The sequence below is a fragment of the Brassica rapa genome, chromosome A02 (genome assembly GCF_000309985.2).
Source record: "Brassica rapa cultivar Chiifu-401-42 chromosome A02, CAAS_Brap_v3.01, whole genome shotgun sequence".
NCBI classification, from domain to species: Eukaryota; Viridiplantae; Streptophyta; class Magnoliopsida; order Brassicales; family Brassicaceae; genus Brassica; species Brassica rapa.
The window spans coordinates 22,021,781-22,045,888 of record NC_024796.2 but is presented as its reverse complement, the minus strand read 5'-3'; the positions used below and the strand labels follow the sequence as shown (position 1 = coordinate 22,045,888).

The 24,108-nt window shown below is 41.3% G+C and overlaps 2 protein-coding genes across 4 annotated transcripts; one reads left to right on the top strand and one right to left on the bottom strand.

Moving 5' to 3' along the window:
- Positions 1–9,965: 9,965 nt before the first annotated feature.
- LOC103853842 (protein DA1-related 6-like) lies at positions 9,966–11,748 on the top strand. Its single transcript, XM_033285273.1, has 8 exons — positions 9,966–9,982; positions 10,097–10,217; positions 10,304–10,384; positions 10,479–10,595; positions 10,682–10,891; positions 10,982–11,035; positions 11,112–11,280; positions 11,384–11,748. Exons 1-8 carry the CDS (start codon positions 9,966–9,968, stop codon positions 11,746–11,748), a joined length of 1,134 nt encoding a protein of 377 aa, XP_033141164.1.
- A 5,279-nt stretch (positions 11,749–17,027) lies between these two features.
- LOC103853650 (probable disease resistance protein At5g45510) lies at positions 17,028–21,470 on the bottom strand. Of its 3 annotated transcripts, none has more exons than XM_009130560.3 (3): positions 21,241–21,470; positions 17,616–21,022; positions 17,028–17,408 (listed from the first exon to the last, which is right to left on the bottom strand). In XM_009130560.3, the coding sequence occupies exons 1-3, from the start codon at positions 21,257–21,259 to the stop codon at positions 17,394–17,396; spliced, it is 3,441 nt and encodes a 1,146-aa protein (XP_009128808.1). In that variant the 5' UTR covers positions 21,260–21,470; the 3' UTR covers positions 17,028–17,393. The 3 variants fall into 3 exon arrangements, with proteins under 3 accessions (XP_009128808.1, XP_009128807.1, XP_009128809.1); XM_009130559.3 differs by having other exon boundaries at positions 17,028–17,324; XM_009130561.3 differs by having other exon boundaries at positions 17,028–17,324; positions 21,125–21,385.
- Positions 21,471–24,108: the final 2,638 nt, after the last annotated feature.

Below are 24,108 nucleotides of genomic sequence, written 5' to 3'. Positions count from 1 at the left end.
AAGTCCACCGTGGAGTCGGTGGAGGCTATTCTCCGAGATCTCAATGCACACGGGGTCTCGTTCATCATTCCAAAGCGGGATCAGAGGCCTTGGTCGCCCCCGAAGGGGTATCAGTGCATTTACGAGTCATATTTCCGGAACGACACGAAGCTGTGGTTCCCGATTCCTCGAATCGTCACGACTTATGCGTTCCGCAGAGGAGTTGCTTTAAGCCAGCTGATGAACGGGTCTCTTCGGTTGATGGTCGTTCTATCGGTAATTGCGGCCGAGGCGGGGACGTCGATGAGTGTGAGGTCGTTTGAAGAGTTGACCTCGGTTTCAATTTCCGATGATGGGCTCGTCTCGACGAGGATGCGCCCAAACTACAACGTGGTCACGGGGTACCCGACCAAAACCTCGGATTGGCAACGTTCGTACTTCTATGTGAAGTCGAACAGGTCAGCGTTCGAGGAACCTCCGAAGTCTGGTTATCGCGTTCTTTGGAATGCGGAGACGGGTACTGCACACTGCCTTTCGTGATGATTGTAGCGTGTGCTCGTCTAACGTGTGTCTTTCTTCTCTTTTTTTTTTTTTTAGTTGGTCACCCGAATCTCGCCACGTACCCCGAGGATTGGAGGGAGAGTGCTCGAATTGTTGCGTTGCAGAAGCAAGATCACTGGGAGGATTTTACTCGGGAGAGAATTCAGAGATCTGTAGACCGGATTGCCAACCGTAAGTTTCCACTACCTTTCTATGTTTTCGAGTAAATGAACGATGTCTATTAAGGATTTCTCTTTTTGCAGTAAGCTGGATCTCGGAACCGCATCCTCATATTAACCAATCGACATCGAAGAGATTATCCCTCTTTACGAGAGCCGAGCAGAAGGAGATCAACCGAGCTAAAACGATGAAGCAACTACCAGACCTTAGTCTTATTGTAGCCGGGAAGGTCGGTGCCAAGCGAGGCGCTTCTGGGAGCAGGGTTGGTCCTTCGGGACTGGAGGTCGTAGAGGCGACTCCAATTGCCACTGAGCAGGCGCGTACTGGCGGCTCCTCGCAGGGTAAAAGCTCGAAGAAGAGCAAGAAAAGTGCTGGGGGTCCGAAGGATTCCTCCGAGCCGGAACATCCTGGTGCGGGTGGTTCTTCTAAGAAAGGGGGAAAAAAAAGGAAAGCCGGGGACCCGCCTACTGAAGATATTCCCCAGAAGAAGAGGATGAAGAAGAAAGAACTAGCTCCGCCCCGCTCATCCTCGGTCTGCGAAGAGGAACTTCAGGTTCTAGTTCCTGAAGCTATCCCTGAGGTTGGGACCTCGGAGGATGATGAGAACGAGACCATCGCCCTCCGCCGACGGAGACGGGAGAGTCGAGTCACCGAGGAGGTATCCCGTGGAGCCTTGGCCGGTGATCTGCGTTCTACTGAGGTTCCGAGGGGAATATCGACTTCGGGAGGACAACGGGACCGCTTGAGGAATGAGTCCCCTGCTCATGTCATGGAGGGATCTGAGACCCGAGTATCCGGTCGCCCTAAGGAAACCCCGGCAGATGGGTTCAGATTCGAGTTTAACCGTGAGCTTCCGCTGGCTTGCTACCCGGAAGATTGTGCTCGCCTGTTACGGTTGGTCAAAGGCGGTCCCGATCAACTCCCTTCGGTGGGAGATCTCATCTTCAAAGATGAGTATGAGCACGCCTCTTGCTCGTCTGTAAAGGTAAGCGGTTGTTCGTTCCCTTCTCCTTTTTTTTTATCTTAGCTAAGTCTTCTTTGTCGTGTCTTGATCAGAGCCATGGTGATTGGAACGTTTTGGTCGAGAAGTACGACTCATCTCTTAGACGGGCCAGAGAACAGATTCGTGAGAGCGAGGAGGCTAAGACGAGAAAGACAGACGCCATTGCTCGTGAAAAAGCCCTTAGGAAGGCGTTTGACGAGACGCGGACATCCGACGGAGCTGAGTTGCAGATGTGCAAGGAGTCAATGAACAATCTTGAGTTCGTGGTGGATAAGCAGCGGAAGGAAAAAGGCTGATCTAGAGGCAAAAATGGCTGCGGAATTGCTAAGGCATTCCGAGGAGATGGACAGGCTTCGGAAATCTCGTAAATACGAGGTCACGCACGAGAGGATTCGCGTGCTGATTGCCATGATCGCTAAAGCCGAGAAACGCTTTCACAGGATTTCCCTTCGTGAGGACAAAAGGGACAAATACGACGATGCTCGGTGTCTCTATAGTCAAGCCTTCGGGACGAGGAAATGTCTCGAGCAGATCAAGGCCTCTGGTGCAGAGATCCCGCAGGAAACCATCGACTTCTTCATCGGGCAAGAGAAGCACTACGAGGAAGAAGCAGAGCGTTTGGAGGTAAAGGAGATTCCGGCGGAAGATCTTTGCCTTTCTCCGCTAGTGTTGGAGTCTCGATTTTTGATCGAAGAAATTTGGCGTCAGCTTGACCCGTTTGGGTCGAATAATAATTTGATCGATTCGGAGGCCGCTATTGCTCTGCGTACTCCTCTTCGTCCTGAAGATCCGGTGGAGAAGCTCGCTCAAACTGCCGTATCCTCCAACCAGCCCACCGATCAAGACATTGATCCTGCGAAGCAGGCATCAGCGGGAGCGGTTGTTCTGAAGGATGGGGCCGTGCCGACTATCGTGCTAACGGATTCCCCTGCTAAGGCATCGAAGAATGCCAGCTCATCTGCTTCGTCGTCAGAGGACCCGGAGAAAGGTGATGATGCTCTTGCGGGGATGCCTACTGCAGACGCGACTGCGCCAGCCCCAACCAAATTTGGTCGTGTCTCGGGTCCCGGAGAAGGAGATGGCCGCGGCAACGAGGATCCTCCCGTGGTTGATTAATGCCTGTCGTCATCTGTTGTAAAATTTCTTTTTTCTCGTTTCGGCTCCTTGAAGCCTTTGAACTTGTCTCTGTTGTTGTTTAAGTACTCGGAAGGTTTCCTTTGCTTTTTTTTAAACTTTGAATGATTACCAAGTGTTTTTCTTTTAAGTATGTTACGGATAACCGCTAACATCTTAGTCGATTATGAAATTATTCGTTGCTCGTTAACTCAATCCCACTATTCTTTCTTGTGTTAAGTCGGGAAAGAATTAAGACAAGAATTTTCTTTTTGATAAGTTTCCGAGGGAAAGGTATCTGAATGCTACGCAGTAATCGAGAAAATTTGGTCGGCCAACTCATTATTTTTTGATTTGCGATAAGATCCGAAATTCCACTTCGTGAATTTGGTCAATGATTTACATCATCGGTGACTCTGTTTTTCCCTTCGTTCGATATCTGATCAGGATATGTTCGATTAATTTGGGCGAGTGCTCGTGCGCCGCTTTTCGAGTTAAGGGGCTGGCATCGTTTGCTCGTGAGAGGGACGAGATGAGTAAAACTCTTTTTGTTTTGGGTTGTTGGGGCTGGACCCCGTAGAGGGGATGCCTACGTACCTCCGAAGAGGATCAAACCTTTCGTAGTTCGTTTTAGTCCGAGTAAAAGTGACTTGGTAGTCATTTACTTGGGCGAGTAGAAGTGACCGTAGGGTGCATCTGCTTGGTTTTTTTTTTTTTTTTTTTTTTTTTTTTTTTTGACGCGAGCAAAAAGGTGATGTAGATCATTTTACTCGCTTTTAAAAGTTGCTCACTTTATGAGTAAAAACGGCGAAGATGCATGGAGTTCCAAGCTCGTGGGACTGCCTCTCCGCGGGAAGTCTCGAGTCGGTATACTCCTGGTTTGACGACTCGAGTGATCTTATATGGTCCTTCCCAATTCGCGCCGAGTTTTCCAGCGTTGGGCTCTTTGGTGTTCTCGAAGACTTTTCTCATGACCAGATCACCGAGCTCGAGAGGACGCGAGCGGACCTTCTTGTTGTAATATCTCTCGATTTGGTTTTGGTAATTCTGGATCCGAAGTAAGGCTTGGTCGCGCTTCTCTTCTAGCCCATCGAGGGCATCTAGCAGCATCTCTTTGTTAAGCTCAACGTGCTGAGGCATCTTAGACCGGCGGAGACTCGTTACATTGACCTCGGCCGGAGCCATCGCCTCCATCTCGTAAGCGAGTGAGAAGGGAGTAGATTTTGTTGCTCCTCGGGGGGTTGTCCGATGCGACCAGAGCACGCCGTCGAGTTCATCGGCCCAATGTCCCTTTTTGAGATCGAGGCGCTTCTTGATTCCGTCGATGATGATCTTATTCGAGGATTCTGCTTGTCCGTTTCCTTGAGGATACCTCGGCGTTGAAGGGCTTAGTCGGATGTTCCACTTGTTGCAGAAATCTTTAAAATTTCTGGCCATAAACTGTGATCCGTTGTCCGTCACGATCTCGTATGGTAGGCCGTGGCGACAGATAATGTTCTTCCAAACAAAGCCGCGAACCTCCTTCTCTGTAACCTGCGCGAAGGCTTCTGCTTCAATCCATTTGGTGAAATAGTCGGTCAATACCAGCACGAAGCGACGTTGGCGAGAATTTGGCATTGGTCCGATGATATCCATCCCCCATCGCATAAATGGGTAAGGTGCTGCGGAAGTTCGCAGTAGCTCGGTTGGACTGTGGATACTCGGAGCGTGTCGTTGGCATTTGTCGCATCGCCGGGCATATGCTTCGCAGTCGGTATTCATAGTTGGCCAGAAGAATCCCAAGTTCCGAATTTTCAAGGCTAGTGATCGACCTCCAGAGTGGTTTCCACCCGCTCCTTCGTGAGTTTCTGCCATTACTAACTGTGTTTGCTCGGCGAAAATGCATTTGAGGAGAACCTTGTTAGCTGTTACCCGGTGGAGTTCTTCTTCCATGACGACGTAGTGCGCACTGCGTCGCTTTAGTCGTCTTGCGGCCCATTTATCAGTAGGAAGCGTGCCCTTGGTGAGATACTGAATGAATTCAGTCCTCCAATCTGGTATCAGTTGATCTTGTTCTGTCATCTCGGAGTCGTCGTTGGTCTCAGATAAGGACGTTGTTTCGGATTCAGTGGTGACGAAGTTAGCCGATTCCGCTGAGATGTCGATACTTGGTTTCTCGATTCGATGGATTGGAATAGTCCTTTTGACTTGATCGCGGAGCTTGCTTCCGAGTGCTGCTAATGCATCGGCACATACATTTTCTCCGCGGGGAACCTTTGTGAGCTCGAAGAATTCGAACTCTTTAGCTAACGACTGTACGACTCGGAGGTAAGCATCCATTCTATCGTTGCGCGCATCGTAATCACCGCTGAACTGACTGGCGACGAGCTGTGAGTCGCAGTATGCACTGAGCCGCTTAGCCTTAACTGCTTTGGCGAGGCGAAGACCGGCGATGAGTGATTCATACTCTGCCTCGTTGTTTGACGCTGGGAAACCGAAACTGAACGATTGTCGAATGAGTTCTCCTGACGGAGATTGAAGTTGAACTCCTGCACCAGAGCCTTTGTTTGTTGAGGAACCGTCGACATGCAAGATCCAGGTCGAATCCGAAGTTTCCAAATCCTGAGCGAGTTCCGGAGATAGCTCCACGAGGAAATCGGCGAGGACTTGGGCCTTAGCGGCGGTTCTACACTTGTAGGTGATGTCGAGCTCTCCGAGTTCGATCGCCCACTTGGTAAGGCGGCCAGCTCTGTTAGTGTTCTGCAAGACAGTTCTGAGCGGCTGGTCGGTGAGAACTTCTACCGAGTGTGACTGAAAATAGGGGCGGAGTTTCCTTGCTGATTCGACGACGGCCAGGGCCATCTTTTCAAGTGTCGGGTACCGGGTCTCTGGTCCGGTCATCCTTCTACTCATGTAGAAAACAGGTCGTTGTTCTCCTCGGTCTTCCTATTAGTACGCTGCTGACTGCGGCAGACGAGACTGCAATGTAGAGAGATAAAACGTCGCCTATGTCTGGTTTAGCCAGGATAGGAGGCGTCGTAAGGTAGTGTTTGAGCTGATTAAAAGCCTCCTCACATTTATCGTCCCAAATGAATTTCTTGTTTCCTCGGAGGAGATCGTAGAATGGGAGGCATTTATCGGTGGATCGGGAGATGAAACGATTAAGTGCTGCGATTCGGCCTGTTAGTCGTTGGACTTCTCGGCAGTTTCTCGGACTGGGGAGATCAAGGACAGCTGATATTTGCTTCGGGTTTGCTTCGATTCCCCGCTGCGTCACTATGTAGCCAAGGAATTCTCCGGACGATACCCCGAAAGTGCATTTGGCCGGGTTTAGCTTCATCTTGTACGCGTTTAGGATGTCGAAACACTCCCTTAAGTGTGCCAGGTGGTCGTTTGCTCGGACTGATTTGACGAGCATGTCATCGATGTAGACTTCCATCGTTGTACCGAGCTGTTTAGCGAACATGCGGTTGACAAGTCGCTGGTACGTCGCACCGGCATTCTTCAGCCCGAAGGGCATTACTTTGTAGCAGTAAGTTCCTCGATCCGTTATGAACGACGTCTTCTCTCGATCGTCGGGATGCATCATGATCTGGTTGTATCCCGAGAAAGCGTCCATAAACGTGAGCATTTCATTGCCGGCAGTTGATTCGACAAGTCTGTCGATGTTCGGAAGTGGGTAGCTGTCTTTTGGGCAGGCTTTGTTGAGGTCAGTAAAATCGACGCACATGCGCCACTTGCCGTTTTTCTTCTTGACAACCACCGGGTTAGCGAGCCATTCCGGGTAACGAACTTCTGCTATCGAGCCCGCGCTTAGTAAGCGCTCGACTTCCTCGACAACTGCTTTGGATCTTTCGGGACCCAACTTTCGTCTCTTCTGTCGGATGGGCTTAATATTTGGGTCTACGTTTAGCTCGTGAGTCGTGATGGACTGGTCGATTCCCTGCATGTCAGTCATCGACCAGGCAAAGGTAGACAAGTTTTGCTTCAGGAAATCCGTGATATCACGTTGCATCTCGTCCGATAGATAAGCGCCTACTCGTAGCACTTTACTTGGATCCGATTCGTCGACTGGGACTTCGAGCACCTCTTCCTTTTGTGGGCAGATCTTGCTGATAGGAGGTGAGATCGAGTTGACTAGCGACTGAGATCGCTGCAGTTTGACCGTGGCGATTAAGAGATCTCGCGCGGCCCGTTGATCTCCTCTCACTGTCTTAGTCGTGCCATCCATTCCCGGGAATTTGACGCACTGATGGTACGTGGATGCGATTGCACGCATGGAGTACAACCATGGAGTGCCTAGTATCACGTGGTAGGGAGCCTTGGTGCTGACTACCGAGAACTTGACCATCCGAGCTACTCCCTCTGCTTGTACCGAGAGACGGATAGTTCCCATGATTACTTCGGAAGAACCGTTAAAGCCGGTGAGAGTCCTGGATGACGGTTTCACGTCTTTTAAGTCGATTCCCATTTTTACGAGAGTTTCGCGAAAAATGATATCGACCGAGCTGCCAGTATCGATCAGCACTTTGGTGACGTCGTACTTATCGATAGCTAAAACGACGAGAAGAGGATCGTTGTGAGGAAAAGTTACTCCGACAAGGTCTTCAGTTGAGAAGGAGATTGGGAGATCAGTTGGGAACTTCTGCGGCCAGCGCTGCGAGGTGTCCACCATTCGTCGGTGATCTTTGACTGCTCGTACGGAGTCCCCGCAAGGTGGAGATCCTCCCATAATCACGTTGATCCGCGGCCTGACACTTGATTGCTTCCTGGTGAGAAGAGCTCGGAGGTCTTCGCTTTCTTTCGGCGACCCGGCCTTTTTGTGGTCCAGTTTTGCACGCAAATCGCTGACTCGCGCGTTAAGCTGATCTCGTAGATCGACGATAGGATTGCCTTCCGTAGTTGCCAATGAAGATCCTGGGCTCAGCGAATGCTTAGTTCTTTTAGCATTGAGCTCGACTCGGAGATCGGAAGATCCGGGAGTCTTGTCATTCGTTGACGTGGTCTTTCGTTTGAGGAGTACACGTAAGTCCAACGGGTCGAGGGCTTCCTCGAGATCGCTCTCTTCGTCTGATGAGGACTCCGGTTGGGCTCGAATGACTTCAATCCTTTGTCTGGCTGCTGGCGGATCTTCGTCAGCTGAGGCGTCACCATCATCGTCTTGATGTGGGATTTGCTCGGCGACCTTTGGTTTTTGGTCGTCTTGACGCGGTTTTGCTTGATTTTTTCGCTGATTTTTCCTGTCCTTGTTTCTGCTCCAACTGTTCTCGCTTTTTGGCTTCGGAGGAGGAATCTTAATTTCACCGCTTTCGAGTGAGGAGAGGAATTGCGCAAAAAGTGTTTTGCACTCTGAAGTGTCGTGACCTTTTACACCGTGGAGTTTGCACGATTTAGTAAGCCCTGGTGGGGTCCGGGAAGATCCCGCTGCCGAATCGACCTGGGCGACCGTGGCTGGCGCTGTTGCTCGGGGGGATTCGCTTGGAGGATCGGTTTCCCGATGAAAGGTGTTCCACTTCTTCCCGTTTTCGTCGACGACGTAAAGGAGACCGTTCTTACGGTTGTTTTTATCGCTTGGAGCATGCTGACGAGGTTCGACGTGAGCTGTGGCGGCATTTTTAGGCGCCGATTGCTTCGCCGAGTTGTGCTTGCTCAAGATGGCTTTAGTGTCTTCTTCCATACGAATGAAGTTGTGAGAACGAGCAACGGCATCTTGCAACGTCGTGGCGGTGCATCGATAGAGATCTTCTCGGAACTTACATTCCACAAGGAGATTGTTCCTCAAGGCATCGACGGCGATGTGGTCTGGGATATTGATTCTTGACACGACCGACTTAAAACGTTCCATGTAATCGCGAAGATTCTGATCCTTCGTTTGCTTGAGGTTCCAGAGAGTCGACGCCGTTGCTTCACGCTTGGTGAACATGATGTAAGTCTTGAGAAAAGCCGAGGAGAGCTCTTTGAAGCTTCTAATTGAATTCTCTTCGAGTCCCGAGAACCAGGTTAAGGCTTGCTCGTTGAGTGTTTCAATGAAAAGTTGGCAGTATCCCGCGTCTCTTTCATCGGGGGCGAGTCTGGCCCTCGCTACCGCAATATTAAAAGCCGTCAAGTGCTCGACGGGGTCTCCTCCTGGTTTGTATTCTGGAAGACGCAACTTGTCCATCTTTCGGAGTTTGACCTCCGTCAGTTCCTCGGTGAAAGGAGTACGCGATGTTGATGCGATGACACTGTCAATCTCGGGTACTGCACTCGTTGCTTGGTGGATCCTCGAACTCATTTGTTGGAAATTTAGTTTAAGCTCAGCGATTTCTCGGACAGTTGATGGATCTGACGCTGTAGGAGAAGCATCGGCGGCTAGGGTTTCCGCGAGTTGAAGAGTGGGATCGACTGGGTTCGTCGTTCGTCCTTCTGCCGGAGTGGGAGGGTTTGTATTGAAGAGGTAACGACGGAGCGGTTGTGAGTTGCCGGTGGAGGCGCTAAGAGCAGCGACAATGGCGGCGAGCTGATCATTCGTCGTCTTCTGAACTTCTTCTTGATGAGCAAGTCGGGCTATGACTGAACTCATGAATTCCGACGAGAGGAGGGGAGGAGGCGGAGGAGGCGTGAGTGCCGGCTCCTCTCCTGAGGTATCTGGGTTCGTACCTCCGGTGGTCATATCGGTCTAGAAACGCTGGGTCTGTTCCGCCCCACGGTGGGCGCCAATTGTTTAAGGTGAGTTTGGTCTCGGGTGAAGTAAACAATACTAGAAATGGGTCGAACAGAGGCGTTTATTAGATTTCGAGATGATGTTACAAAGGTGGAGAAAGTAAAAGCAAGCCGGAGCTCGTGAGAGCTTAAACCGGAAAAGTACAAATAGCAGAGAGATGATTGTACGGATGATAAACCCTAATCTCGCCGCTAAGTTTGTGTAGCTAAGTGTCGATGCCTTTCTCCTTTGCTTTCCTCTCCTTTTATATTCTGTTCGATTACCTTAACCTAATCTCCTTTTACCGATTGGGCCTTGTCGGCCCTTCGGGCTTGATTAGGAGGTGATCGCTCTGAGCCGCTTAGTCGATTGGTCCCGCTTCGTTTGCTCTCCGCTTCGACTAACAGCGTTTCCTGGCTAAGCCGATACCCCGAGAATCGGCTTCCGAGCCGAGGTTGACTCGATCTGCTGGATTGGGCCCTTTGTTCGATGGGCTTTGTGGATGGGTTAAATCCATCCCCAACAATCATCATCTTAGGTAAACGATAACCTTGTGTGCTTACAAATTTTATTTGGATTTAAGGGTTTTTGTAATCAGATATGATTTACTTTGTTTGTAGCATATGCAATGGCTGCAACTCTGAGATTGAAGACGGACTATCTATCAATGCGCTTGGTGCTATTTGGCATTGTCAGTGTTTATGTTGCCTTCATTGCCACAAACCAATTGCTGTGGACGAGGTTAAACGAATTTGAAATTAATGTTTACGTAGTGTTAATCACTCCATGAGTTGTTAATTGTTTTCCTTTAATGTAAAACTCCTTAGATTTCAAACTCAGAGAGAAAGTATCACAAACTTTGTTACAAGGAGCACTGTCGACCAAATTGTTACGTGTGCAGAAAGAAAGTAAGATAAATTCACAATTAGGACTGGACGAAATGAAAGTATAAACTTAAAGACCTACGATGTAATAATATAGTTTGTATTATTATTCTTTCAGATTCCTTCAAGTAAAAAAGGTATAAAGTACCATAAGCATCCCTTCTGGGAGGATAAATACTGTCCTTCTCATGATGATGATGGAACTGCCCAGTGTTGCAGCTGCGAAAGATTACAAGTATTTAAAATCGGTGGAACAACAGTTTGACTTTCAATAATAAAAGACCAAAAGTTTCGACTTTTTATAAGGTTTTTTTTTTGCAGGCTTGTGGAACAGAGTATATAATGCTTGCTGACAATCGGAGGCTGTGCCTAGAATGTAAGGAAAGTGCGGTTATGGATAGCTATGAATGCAAATCTTTGCACTTTGAAATCCGTGAGTTCTTCAAAGGCTTGAACATGAAGGTTGAGAAAGTATTTCCTCTTATTTTGGTGAGGAAACAAGCGCTGAATAAAGCTGAGGAAGAGAAGACTGTGAGTTTATTTACTAAATTGAAACATAATTATCTCTTTGTTTAAGTCATCATAGGCTGTTGGAACTGATTAAGTTTCTACAATAAGCAGAATGGGGTGGTAACTAGAGGTATTTGCCTGTCTGAAGAGAAGATGGTCACAAGGGTAAGACATTAGAGGCTAAAACTAGATTGGACCTTCTTTAAAAAAAAAAAAAACTGTGCTCCATAAATATATACAGGTCTCAAGAGGGCGAAACAAGCAGCTAGTAGGCATGGCTAGAGAAGAATCTCAAAGGGTTGTTCGCGAGCCCAAAGTCATTGCAATTCTCATCCTATATGGACTTCCTAGGTTGCTAACTGGATATATACTGGCACACGAGATGATGCATGCTTATCTTAGACTCAAAGGTAGGTGTATATGTATGTAACCAAAAATGGTCAAATATGCAATACCCAATTTTGCATCAACGATGAGGAAAGGTACCAATGTGTTTTTTTTTTGAGCGCACAGGTTATAGGAATCTTAACACGATTCTTGAAGAAGGAATATGCCAAGTGCTAGGACACATGTGGTTGGAGTCTCATAGATGTTCCACTAATAATGCTACAACATCAGCTTCTTCTTCCTCCCGAATTACTCCATCTGCTGCCATGTCAAAGATAGGAGACCAATCTGGTTTCGAGAAGAGCCTAGTGGAATTTTGCATTAATCAAATAGAAACAGATGAATCACCGGTCTATGGTGACGGGTTCAGGAAAGTTACCGAGATGATGGTCTCGAATCATTACAACCTTAAGGATACCCTGAAATGGATTGATATTGCTTCCAAGGCTCTACTAACTGGTCGGGAAAATAACTCCAAGTCCAACATATAGAAGTTGGAACGTCTGAGCTTCCTTGTTGATGATACTATTCTTGCTGGTCACGCCTGACGAGGATCTAGCCTCAGGCCCTCAGATTGTTATCTAGGAAGAGACGGGCATCTCTCCAGATCGCTGAAGTTCGTTAGCAAACTGGCAATGTATATTTTGGCTAAGACTTCATTTTATTTTAATTCTTGAGTTTTTTTGTCGACATAGATTTTATACATTGTAAGCCTATATATGTAGATAGATTATTGCTATTTAATAAATTTGTCATCAACAGTGCACACATCCATTACAACACGAAAAAAAGGCTTAAAGGTAAAAACACTCTTGAGACTGATAGCTATTTTTGTAATTTTACGATACGTATAAGTATCCATGCATGTTTTGCTGGAAAAGTTTGAAGGAGTGACCAGATGATATTTTTATCATTTATTTATGTATTGTCAACATGCCACAGTATATTTTGTGAAATATTATCAGATTGCTGAGAGATATGAACTGCTCTGCATGTTCACGTGAAGTATTATCCGTATTTTCTTTAATATGTCAGTGACAGTCTATAGGAGAAGTATTCTACTTTAATCCTTATGCTATACATAGAAAAGCAACTTTATACTAAGTTACCTAAAGAAAAACAAAACATTTTAGTGGTGGCATTCGGTGTATGTTTTGCTCCCATATTCCATGGCAAAGAATTAATTAAGAAAATCAAACTAAAACAAAGAGATAGTAGGACCCTTAACCTTTACGGATTTCGTATTTTTTCTCAAAATGCCTTACTATTCAACTAATGATTGCTAAATATTTTCTCAAATCAGATATATATTTTTAAACACAAACTTTATGTAAAGTCACTAGAAAAAAACTTGAAAGCTCCTATTATTCAATCAACAAGTCATAAAAATTAAATATAGTATAATTAAAAACCAAACTGTTTCTGCAGTGAAAAGTCATGAAAAGAATTTTGCGAGAAATTTTTTTTTGATAATCGTGGAATCCAATTTTGGGAGACTTTACACTCATTTGTAATAAGAAATAGTGATAAGAAACCTCATCTCTACGAGAATTATTTGGAGATATTCAAAATAATTTTTTTTTGATCAAAAACATCACAAAAATTTCAACAAACAGACGAGAGATTGATTACGCAACAATATCAATTATAAAACCTGAGACAACAAGATTGATGCTTTGCATTTTTAATATCATGAGCCTTAGGGAATGTATCTAATGCGCTAATTTTCTCTCTCACTTCATCTTCTCCTCCATCTAGGTGGGGATCTCCGGTTTCGACGTCTTCGTCGGTCCGTTTAGAGGTCTTTCCGCCCCTCTTTTTAGTTTTCCTTTTCACTGCCGGATTCAGTATCTCTCTTTGGTGTTTTTTGGAGTCACGCTCTCCCATCTCGACGATTCTAGTAGGTCTGTAGTGGCCTCTACAGAATCCTGGTGGTCTTAGTGGGTGTCAAACTCTTGGCTTTCGCACTCTGCTTTATAAAGACGATGGAATGGCTGCCGTTTCTGCGTGTGTTAGTCATTGGGGGCTTTGGGTTTGTCTCGAATGTTGAATGGAAATCGCCGACGACGGCTCGGTTTTTGGTTGATGGAGGTTTCCCACGATACGAATCCTTTTGGCACAGGTTCTTCTCTCCACCAGATTGTTGCGGATCTATGTGTGGTGCTCGGACCTGTGAGACGGCGGGGATACAACACAATTTGCGGCGACTTAGGATTGCAGGAGTCTGTTCCTTATCGATTTTGGTGTTTGTGGCCGCGGGGACTCCTCTGGCGGTGGTGTTATCTCTAACTGTGAAGTGTAGACGATCATCAGGCTGGTTTTGACACCCAGTCCATCAAGTCACAAATAATCAGAACTGTTATCCACTAGTGTTCATCAGAGGCAAGACATTTGGTTTCTCTGTATTTCTTCTCCACTCCTATTTTCTCCTCCCTCTAAGTTTTCTCACCGGAGGTGAGGCCTTTCTTGTAAGATGAATAAGAATATGTTCCATAACATCAGAAAGTGATGGAGGAAATATCTTCTCGAGGTTGTAAACGATCACATATATGTTAGTCTACAAATTTTAAATACCATCTACTGTGAGTAATCTCGTTCTTCAATCATGGAAGAAATCACTTACCCTTACATAAATATAGAAAAAAAAGATACGTATGTATATAAGCATACTATATTTAAAATGATAATTAATTCAATTGATTAACATAACAGATACATGTAATTGCTTCATAAACATTTTGTGGTAGTAGTCTAGAAAAGCCAAACGGAAGGAGTCGCTACATCATTACATGAAAATCGTGGCTCTTCCTGCCAATAAAATTTCCTTCACATTTATCGACACAGTTACACAAGTTAATGCATATTTGTCTGGAAATTTAACGTTGTTTCTAATCCAATCAACGAACTCGTCCTTCACAGTTGTATCCAATCGGGCATATCGGAACATGACATTTACCATGCACATTAACATAAAGTTTGGAAAGAGCACAAATATCATCAAATCTATACTTTAAATTATCTTTCATTTTTCCTTGGACATTAGGATAGTGTTCATCAGATTGTTACAATATTTCTTCTCCTATGCATAACATCTAAATTATGCCGTAATAAATGATCCTTCAAATATCGCAAATTCTATAAAATAATTATGTCAACTGTGGAGTCTCCAACACCGTTTACTGGGCTATATACGTTTCCACCTACGTCTAGTGTCCTCTCAGCTCTAAAATCTCTTAATTGTTCCTCCAAATCACTGTCACTTCATAAAGTGGGCTATCAAACACCTTTGTGTTCTTTCTAAACAATGTCATACTCCTACGATATGGATGATCATGCGGCCAAAATCTCATGTGACATTTAAACCAAGACGTTTTTCCTATGTGTTTGAGTTGGAAAGCATATTTGCAATCTTGGAAATAAGGACATTGTATCCTTTCATGCATTGTCCATCCAGATAATATATCATTTGCCCAAAAATCACTTATTGTCCACATAAGTAGTGCTCACATTAAAAAAAATTCTTCACACGAAATATTGTATGCAAGAAAACAATATGTCCATAGTTGTTTCAACTCATATATCAGTAGCTGAAAAAACATCAAGTGATATTTTACGATGATCTGATCATGGGACAAGAATGGAGAGGAAAATAAACTCTTTGTCGCATGCAACAAATCTGGCGGTAAGTTATAAGGTGTCACAATTACATGCTTTCCAAATGATTGAAACCATCAATACATAATTCAATATGGATATTTCTTCTATCATATAAAAATTATGGATATTTTTATTTGAAATGCTTGAAGGATGTGTAATCTCACCATCTGTTGAGTGCTTTGCATGTTATCTCATTGTTCATGTTGTGTGTTCCAACTGATACAACCTCTTCAACCTTTCTGTCAATGGCAAAAACTACAACTTCGAGAACTCTTTCACTTGTATCCTTATAAATAAATTCCCGATAAAGTTATACATTCTCTCGGTTCTCATCCGTTCTTCAGTAAATCATGCTGATGCATACATCTATCACCTGATACAACAAACCAATGCCAACTACAAGTTTTTGAACCTCATATGAACCAGGTGCAAGATTATTCTCATGTAGAATACCTCTCACAAAATCATCAATCACATCCACATATTCTTCAACCAAACTATAACTTGCCTTAATGGACATCAATCTACTTGTAGATAATAAAGGTGAATGACCATCTCTACATCATTTATACAATGGATGTTTCGCAGCATCTAACATATCAAAATATATTATTGCTCTACACTGGGTGGTTTCCGTATATCTTCTTCGTCAACCATTGAAGGTAGTTTTTCTCTATATGTATCATTTACCAGTTGAACAGTACCTACACAATAATCTACACTAGATTTTGACCCGTGCATCTGCACTGGTGTTTACTTTATCATTATATAAATATATATTTGTTGTAAGTAAACAGTGTTATATTATTTTCTTTATTAAATATTATTTTGTTTTTCTTATAAGTATAATATAATATTCCATATATTATATTTTTGAAAAATATGTTGCTATTTATTTTTCATGTCACCATTATATATCATATATGTGTCATTATATAATTAATCATATTTTATATGTACCATCATACAAGTAATCATATAATTAATAGTATTTTATATTTTTTTGGTAGGTATTAATAGTATTTTATATGTATCATCATATAAATAATCATATATATTATATTTCTTAAACTTAATATGAGATATAAAAACCATAATTTAAGTTGGTGTTTGAAATTGAGTTTTGTATTGCATTGTTCTTATATATATTTAAAGCATTTTTATAATGGTTATTAGAAAATATTTTAGTAAAATCAGCTTCTCCCAAGCTGTCACTTCCTAATGTTGCATCTAGTGGCGGACCCGGCATAAAACTTTACTGGAGTCAAAATATACAACATAAATGTAAAAGAAAAAAAATTAGGGTCATTGTGGGGAATTGAACCTGAGTTTTGTGGGTTCAACGGTTTTTTCACCAACTCTGTTGTGACTAACCAATGAACAAGGCTTTCAAATCAAATTTATACTCCCTCCGTTTCAGATTATTTGTCGTTTTAGACTTCGGCACACAGATTAGTAAAACATTTAGTTTTGTATATTTATTAGTTAAAAACATCATTACCAATACACAAAACCAAATTTCAACCAATTAAAAAATAGATCAAAATATAAAATCAATAAATTTTGCATTGAAATTATAAAACGATACTTATTTTGAAATACAAATTTTATCTACAACAACAAATAATTTGAAATGGAGGAAGTATAATTTTACTAGTGTCAACTAACTCCACATTCCCTCAAATGGGTCCGCCCCTGGTTGCATCTATATGTGCTTTCGTAGCTGTGCACCCTTTTATACATTTCAACGAACCTTAAATTCTAGTCTCATGAAAAGATATTGCAAAGGCTAGCTGAAAGAGTGTACATAGGTACCTTGCTTCCAGAAGGTGCGCTCTTTTTAGGAGGGAAAGTCTTTTGATTCCTATTAAGACAGTAAGAGGAAGAAATGTGATCAAATATTTTAGATGTCTACCCTCATGGTTCATGGAGAAGAGCCATGAGTTGTAGCTGATAAAAAGCCCCTGAACTTTCACAACATTTTAGATGTCTACCCTCAATTTTTATCTAACATTAATTTATTAGCTGCTGGCACACGAGAGATTGATTTTAACAATATGTTTCAAGACTGAAGAGACACCTCCAACCTGGTTTCGACATCCTACTTATGTAATCAATGTTTAGCAGAAACTCACTTTTTCAACAGTACTGTTATACAATGTTTGAGAAATCAAAACAATCAACCCAAAGGTCTTGTTCACCCAACACACAACAGTTATTTCACAACGGAAACAAAGCCGGTACGATGTTGTTTTATAGCCGGTCGTTATTTTCAGACACACGCATAAAAGAGTACGTAAATCATTACATTCAACAATCCAGATGTTTAGTGCAAAGTAAGAGGATCTTCTGCTCCATCTACTGTGATCTTCGTGATACTTCAGGGTCTCTCTACCATAACCCAGTCCTCCTGCAAATACACAGCAGTTTAAAATACTCAGATGAACCTGAAAACAGTCAAGATTTTGTGCAAGACAACTCAAGGATCACGGACCTGCAAAAACAGAGAAAATATGATTCAAATATTTTTTTGAACATTTGATATTCGGAAATGTTCGTTAGGCATGCAAAATATATCTACGAAAGTTCATTTCTCATGAAAAAAAAAATGAAAAAAAAACAAGAGAGGCCTTTATAAAGGTCCTTGGTTCTAAATGTTCATTGGAGAGGTTATAAGAGTAAAAAGTTGCAACTTACTTACCGAGTCTACTTCTGAAGTTTCCTCCAACTTTGGGCAGTTTTTCACTTGCGGTTTCAAATTAGTTAGACTTGAGAGTTGGACTCCTTCAACAACTTTCTCCAGATTCTCACAATACTTTATGTTTAGCTCTACTAAGCTGCTAGGCATCTGTGATGCCTCTGGGAAAAGTGTTTTGATTTTTGGGCAGCAATCTATGCTTAGCTTCTTCAGATTCTTGAAGCTGTCACCCCAGCAGATAGTCTCCAACAATGGAAAGTTTGAAATCGACAATGTCTCCAGTGATCCCAAACTTTCCCCATCCACTTCAAAGAAAAGGTTGTCTATATCCCTGCACATCCTTAGCGAACAGCCTTTGACTAATTTGTTCTCGCTGAAGAAAGATTTGAGCCTTGTTGAGTCAATGTCCACAAATGACACAAGCTCAGCATTGGCTGAGGCTTCCCCTTGTAGGTGGTCTTTAGATTCATGGATCTTCATGACTTCCTGCTGAATTGGAGAATCAAAACGTGATAGTATGGTCTTGTATATATCCTTCTCAATGGGCACATGGCAAAGACGTTCCTTGATAACATCTCCCATATCAGTACTATCACTAGCTGGATCTTCCTTTGGCTGCGTCTCCTCTACTATTTCTTCAGACGCCTCGTCAGATCTCTTACTTTCAATCTTATCCCTTATTTCGCTCCAATCCTCACCTTCAAAAGGCGTTCCATCTGCCAGAGTAATACGCTTCAGACAACGAATCTCAGTCTTGTTTGGCAACTTTGGTGTCTTCACTTTGGTTCCAGAGAGATTCACTTCACATAGGTAAGACATGTCCTCAAATGATCCCTCAATGGTATGCAACTTTTCACATCCGGAAACATCAATGACCTCGAGGTTCGTGAGTTTTTGGATGTTTGGGAGAACTTCTATGTTGGTGCAACCCTTCATGAGGAGTTTGTTAAGATTTGTCAGCTCCTCGATGGTGGTCGCCAACTCGCTCAGATTAGTTCCCGAGAGATCAAGAGATAAGAGCTCCTTCTTATCTTCAAAGCACACTTCAAGCATTTCCACTAAGCTGGTAGTGCCAGAGAGATCAAGAATTTGCAGACCTGACAAAGGCTTCAAACTAGGCAACCTTCTCAACTTGCTGCAGTCACGCAACAAGAGCCGCCTAACGGAGTGAAGCTTGTCCCCTACGGCGGAGTCTTGGAATATAGGTAGCCGCTCTATCTGGCTCTCGGAGAAGTCAAGGAGCTGAAGCTTTGTGAGATGATAGAAGTTTTTGTTCTTGCTTTTGTTTTTCTTCTCTCCTTTCGTGTTGTCGAAACACGTCTGCAGCCCACGAGCACCAGAAACATCAACAACCTCAAGCTTTACAAGCTCCTGTATGTCTGGCAAATCTTCCAGTAATGGACAGTTTTTGATGATGAGACAGTGGAGTTCTGTGAGTTCAGAAATGCTGGAAGGGGAAGATGTGATCTGAAGTCCAGAGAGATGAAGACTCTGAAGTTTAGACAATGCCTTGAAGAATCCATCAGAGATTTTCTTCAAGGAGCTGGCGCCAGAGACTTCAAGAGCATGTAGTTCTCGAAGATCCTTAAGCTCCTCAATGTCCGTCAGTAGATCACAGTCCCTGATTACAAGAACCCGGAGTTTGACAAGATTTGCAAAAGCTGTGATAAAAGGTTCCAGTGTGGGTTCGAACAGACCAAGTACTTGGAGATCACTCAGCTTCTTGAAATACTTCACGGGAGTTTCACGGCGCAGACGGTCTCCACTAACCAGAACCGTGGAAACCTTGTCTCCTTTCTTTGCTTGCACTGTTTTAATCATATCATCTATCTGAGTGATTTTCCCTATACCTTTTCTCTTGTCACCACAATAAACTCTAGAGAACCTAAGTCTTGATCTTCCGAAAAGCCCACGGCGTCGAGGATCGATCAAAGTGCTCATGGCCCTCTCTGGTACCACCACATTGTTCTCCTGTATCTTCAGCATTCCGCGGTTTATAAGCTCCATCAAGATTAGATGACCATCCTGGTACGCCTTTTCGACGGACCTAACTGGATCAAAGTAGCCTTCGAGTATCCATTGTGTGATGAGGTCACGGTAGTAAACACTGCCACAGTGCTCAAAGAAGTCCAAGCTATGCCAAAAGCAATCCAAGATGGCATCCTTTAAAGGAAAATCGAATTCCAACAGCTCATATGCAAGACGGAGGACAGGATTGATAGAAGAATCTGAAGGACGAGCAGCTGAGAGAACCTCTTCTATCTTTTTCTCTATCCTTTGTTTTAGTGCCTCTCCTTCTTCTGTATCAAGGGTGGTCGGAGTGATCCGTTTTAGGGACTTGGCTAGCACGAAGATTGCAGCTGGCGACTTCTTGCTCTTTTCGACCATCTCAGGTAAAAATTTCTCGTAAGTCTTCCAATCCTTCATAAGAGACGCAAATAGATCCTTCATATTATTAGGCTTATTGATTGAATTAAGTAAAGACTCTGACATATCCGTGGTATGGAACTCATCTCCAACAGGAGGAACGCCTTTCTTGGTAGGGTCTATAACGGTTGCGTTGCTTGGGGCTTGGGGCTCAGGTTTCCCTTCATCACCGCTGTCATGTGGTTTGATTCCTTCATCAGACTCATTATCACTTTTCTCTGATTTGATTCCACCATCAGACGCATGTTCGCTCTCATCCTCCTGCTCACTCTTTGCATCTTCTGTGGCACCTTCACCAGCAGCCTTTGAACGCTCCTCCTCTTCTTTTCTTCTTGTAATAAGAATCTTGAGACGATTCTTGTCATCTTTAAGAAACTTTTGTTCTCTAAGAAACGTCTCAAGTTTCAGTTCCTTCATCACCCTGTCTTCACTAGTCTTGTTTCCTTCATCATCAAGAATCAACAGAAGATACAGCGGTCCTGTGTGTGAGCCATCTTTGTTCTCTACTGCTACTGGTTGCTTCTTTGCTTTTTTCTCAGCCAACTCCTTTGCTTTCTCAGCCAACTCTTTTGCTTTCTTCTCCGCCGCCTCTTTTGCTTCTTTCACCTTTTCTATTTCCTCAGTTATCATCTTCTTCAACTCAGCCAACAGAGCTTCCGGCTTCTTCTCTTCCTCCTCGTCTTCATCCCTATCATCCACTTCAGTCTCTTCAAAGTCAGAGTACAGACACAACTGGGAAGCTATGTTCTCGTAAAGCGACAATTCATCATCAAACTTTCTGTTGAGATGCAAGCAGATGGTGAGAAAACAACGGCCGGCATCAGTGGCATGCTTGCCTACCATCTTGGCCAGCCTCGTCTTCCCGATTCCAGCTTCACCAGCTAGCAAAACCCTCTGAGAGCCATCTGTTTCCAGAACTCCCACTATCTCTTTACACAAATCCTCATCCTTCTTCTTTTGACCCAGTTCTGCATACTCCATGCCTGTGATATAAAACTGCATTAGAGCAGAGCTTCGAAATGAACACAAATATCTCTTAACTTAGAACTTTAAAACTTTTTTTTGAGTTTCTATCTATCTATCACCTTCTCAAATTGGTAACAGTAGCAAATCAACCTAGTTCTGAGTCACCTATCAATCAATTCGTGCAGATCTACAGGACCTTGATTTCATAAGAAATTTTGCAGTAGGGAATAGTTACTTGGAGGAGGCTCCGCCATGATCGGTGGAGAGGTTTCTTCGCCGGTGAGGTTAGTGTTTTGGTAGCCTTGTCGACAAAGTCAAGTCAACCTCTGATCTCTCTCCCTTTTCTTTTTTGGCTCTTTATCTCTCTTTTACATCTCTGTTTCTAATCATTTCTCACATACATATTTATTTGTTTATGACTTTGTATCTGTGTTAGAATAAAATATAATTTTTACTGTGTTCTTCTTCTATATCTTTGTATGCATTTACCAATTTGTTTCGTTTGTATGCACTTACGTTAAACTAAAATATCATATATATTCCACAAAATTAAATAAAATTCATGTAATATTATAACTGATATATAGTTCGAATGGAGACCATCGTCCCGCCCCGCTCTGCACTTAACAGTAACAAAAATCTCTACATATACTATATATCTATACATTTTTATAACTGTTAAACTGCACCGCAGTTGAACCACTTGTTCCGCACCGTTCAAACCGCAGTCACCATTCGGAGCCATAATCAGAACAATAGTGCTTGGATTATTGGTTTAGTGCTCAGAAGGATGTTTTACGTCATGCTATCACTATTAATGTCGACTAGTCTCGAGAGCCTCTGGAGGTGTATTCAATAACATTTTTTTTTGGTAAAATTATTCAATAACATTTCAGCTGATTTGATTTTTAATAGAGTTTTAAATGATTTCAATAAGTTGCAGAGATTTACGTGATTTTTGTTAAACCACTCTAGAATATAACATAAAACCATGGGATTTGAGTTTTAATTTTTTTAACTAAGAAACTCCACCCAAACACCCTAAAATCACTTAAAAACTTAAAACTCCACAACTTAAAATATTTCCAATAACAGTGGATTTTAAAGTACTCTACGAAATGTTAAGTTAAATAACAGTGGATTTTAAATGATTTTTTGAAATTCATGTTTGAATAACAGTAGATTTATCATTTTAATAGAAATCACCTAAAACTCTCAGTTGAATACACTCTCCTAAGAAAATTATTTGGACCGACACCTTCTGGTTTATTAATAAAAATGACAGAAATTAGCCAATAAATAGTTGACAGAAAAACTTATATTCTTTTTTTTTCTGAACACCAAAAAAACTAATATTCAAATTTAACTTTTTTGTTAAAGAAATTAATTTGTAATATAATGGGATAAAATACTTTTTAAAAAATACTTCCTAGATTATTAAAGGTGATATATATATATATATATATATATATATATATATATATATATATATATGTGTGTGTGTGTGTTATATATTTTGTACATTAACAGATATAACATTTTTAGTAGATATACTAAATAATTACATGATTTTAAAACAAAATCTATATATTTCTTAGGGATGTAATAAGAAAAATTGTTTAAAATACATAAGATTATCACTTTTCAAAAATACAATCAATGAAAAATAGTTAACATTTGTGTTTTTTGTTTAGTCATTATTGTTGAAGGTTTAGTATTTAAGAGATAGAGTTCAATTTATAAACTTTATGAAAGTTGTAAATATTTATAAATAATTTAAAAGGATAATTTAGTTTTTTTATCATAAAATTAAATATAAATGAAATGATTATTTTTTTAAAGTAGAATTGAAAAGTGATATCATATTTATGGTAAAATTAAAAATTTCCTATGTAATAAAAGAATAATTATCTATGATTTATGTTGTTTTTAATCTTCTAAAATATATTTATTATAATTTATAAAAAATAAATAGAAAGATAATGATTCAACTGGCAATTCTATTTACTGTACACATATTAACAATATTAATAATTAGTTGATGTCATGTACCTTGTGCGGATTAATATATCTATATACCTAACAATTTTTATTCTAATATTTATTTTTATAAAATAATAATAACTAAATTAGATACAAAATTTAATAATTAAATTAGAAAATTTGTATTTGAAATTAAATACATGTAGTATTTGGACTGAAAAGAAATCATGTGGTACTGGAAAGGATTATAAAAAATCACAACTATAAAACATTAATAAAATAACAATAGTCTAGCAGTCTGGTAAAATCGAACCACTTAAAACTGAACCAAACCGAAATAGGAAAAACGGTCTTGATTTGGTAGTACAGAGTAAACTGAATGGATGCTATTTTTAAGAAACCGCAGTATATGGATATGGTTGAGTATATTAAGCGATCAAACCGAATAAACCAAAAAAAACATGTTAATTCAGATATATTAAAATACTTATATATAAAATTTGTATTTCATCAATATTTCCTATAAAAATAAAAGAAATGGCTATAATATTAGTCATTAAAATCATAAATTAATATAAGATAAAAGTAATGATTATATTATCAGTAGATATTGTTAATATCTAGTTATTAATTAAATATCCTAAATATCATGATAATTATATATTAAAATATATTTGTTAAAAATAATATTATATATATATATATATATCGGTAGAATAGTTTAATATTTATTAATTATCTTTAATATCATGATAAATATATATATTTTAAAATAAAATTTTAAATAATAATATTAATTAAACTAATGATTTATTCTAAAATTATGAAAAAATGACAAGTAAGCAAATTAACTAAAATCATGAAAAATAATAAGTAAGCAAAATTTTAAATAATAATATTAATTAAACTAATGATTTATCTTAAAATCATGGAAAAATGATAAGTAAGCAAATCAACTAAAATCATGGAAAATATGACAAGTAAACAAATTCATTTCTCGAATAATAGTATAGATAGATATACTTACATTACATAACTCTTTTTTTTTGGTCAAAGACATTACATAACTCTAGTTACATTAAATTATGCTATAAACTTTTAACTTTAAACTCTGATTTAC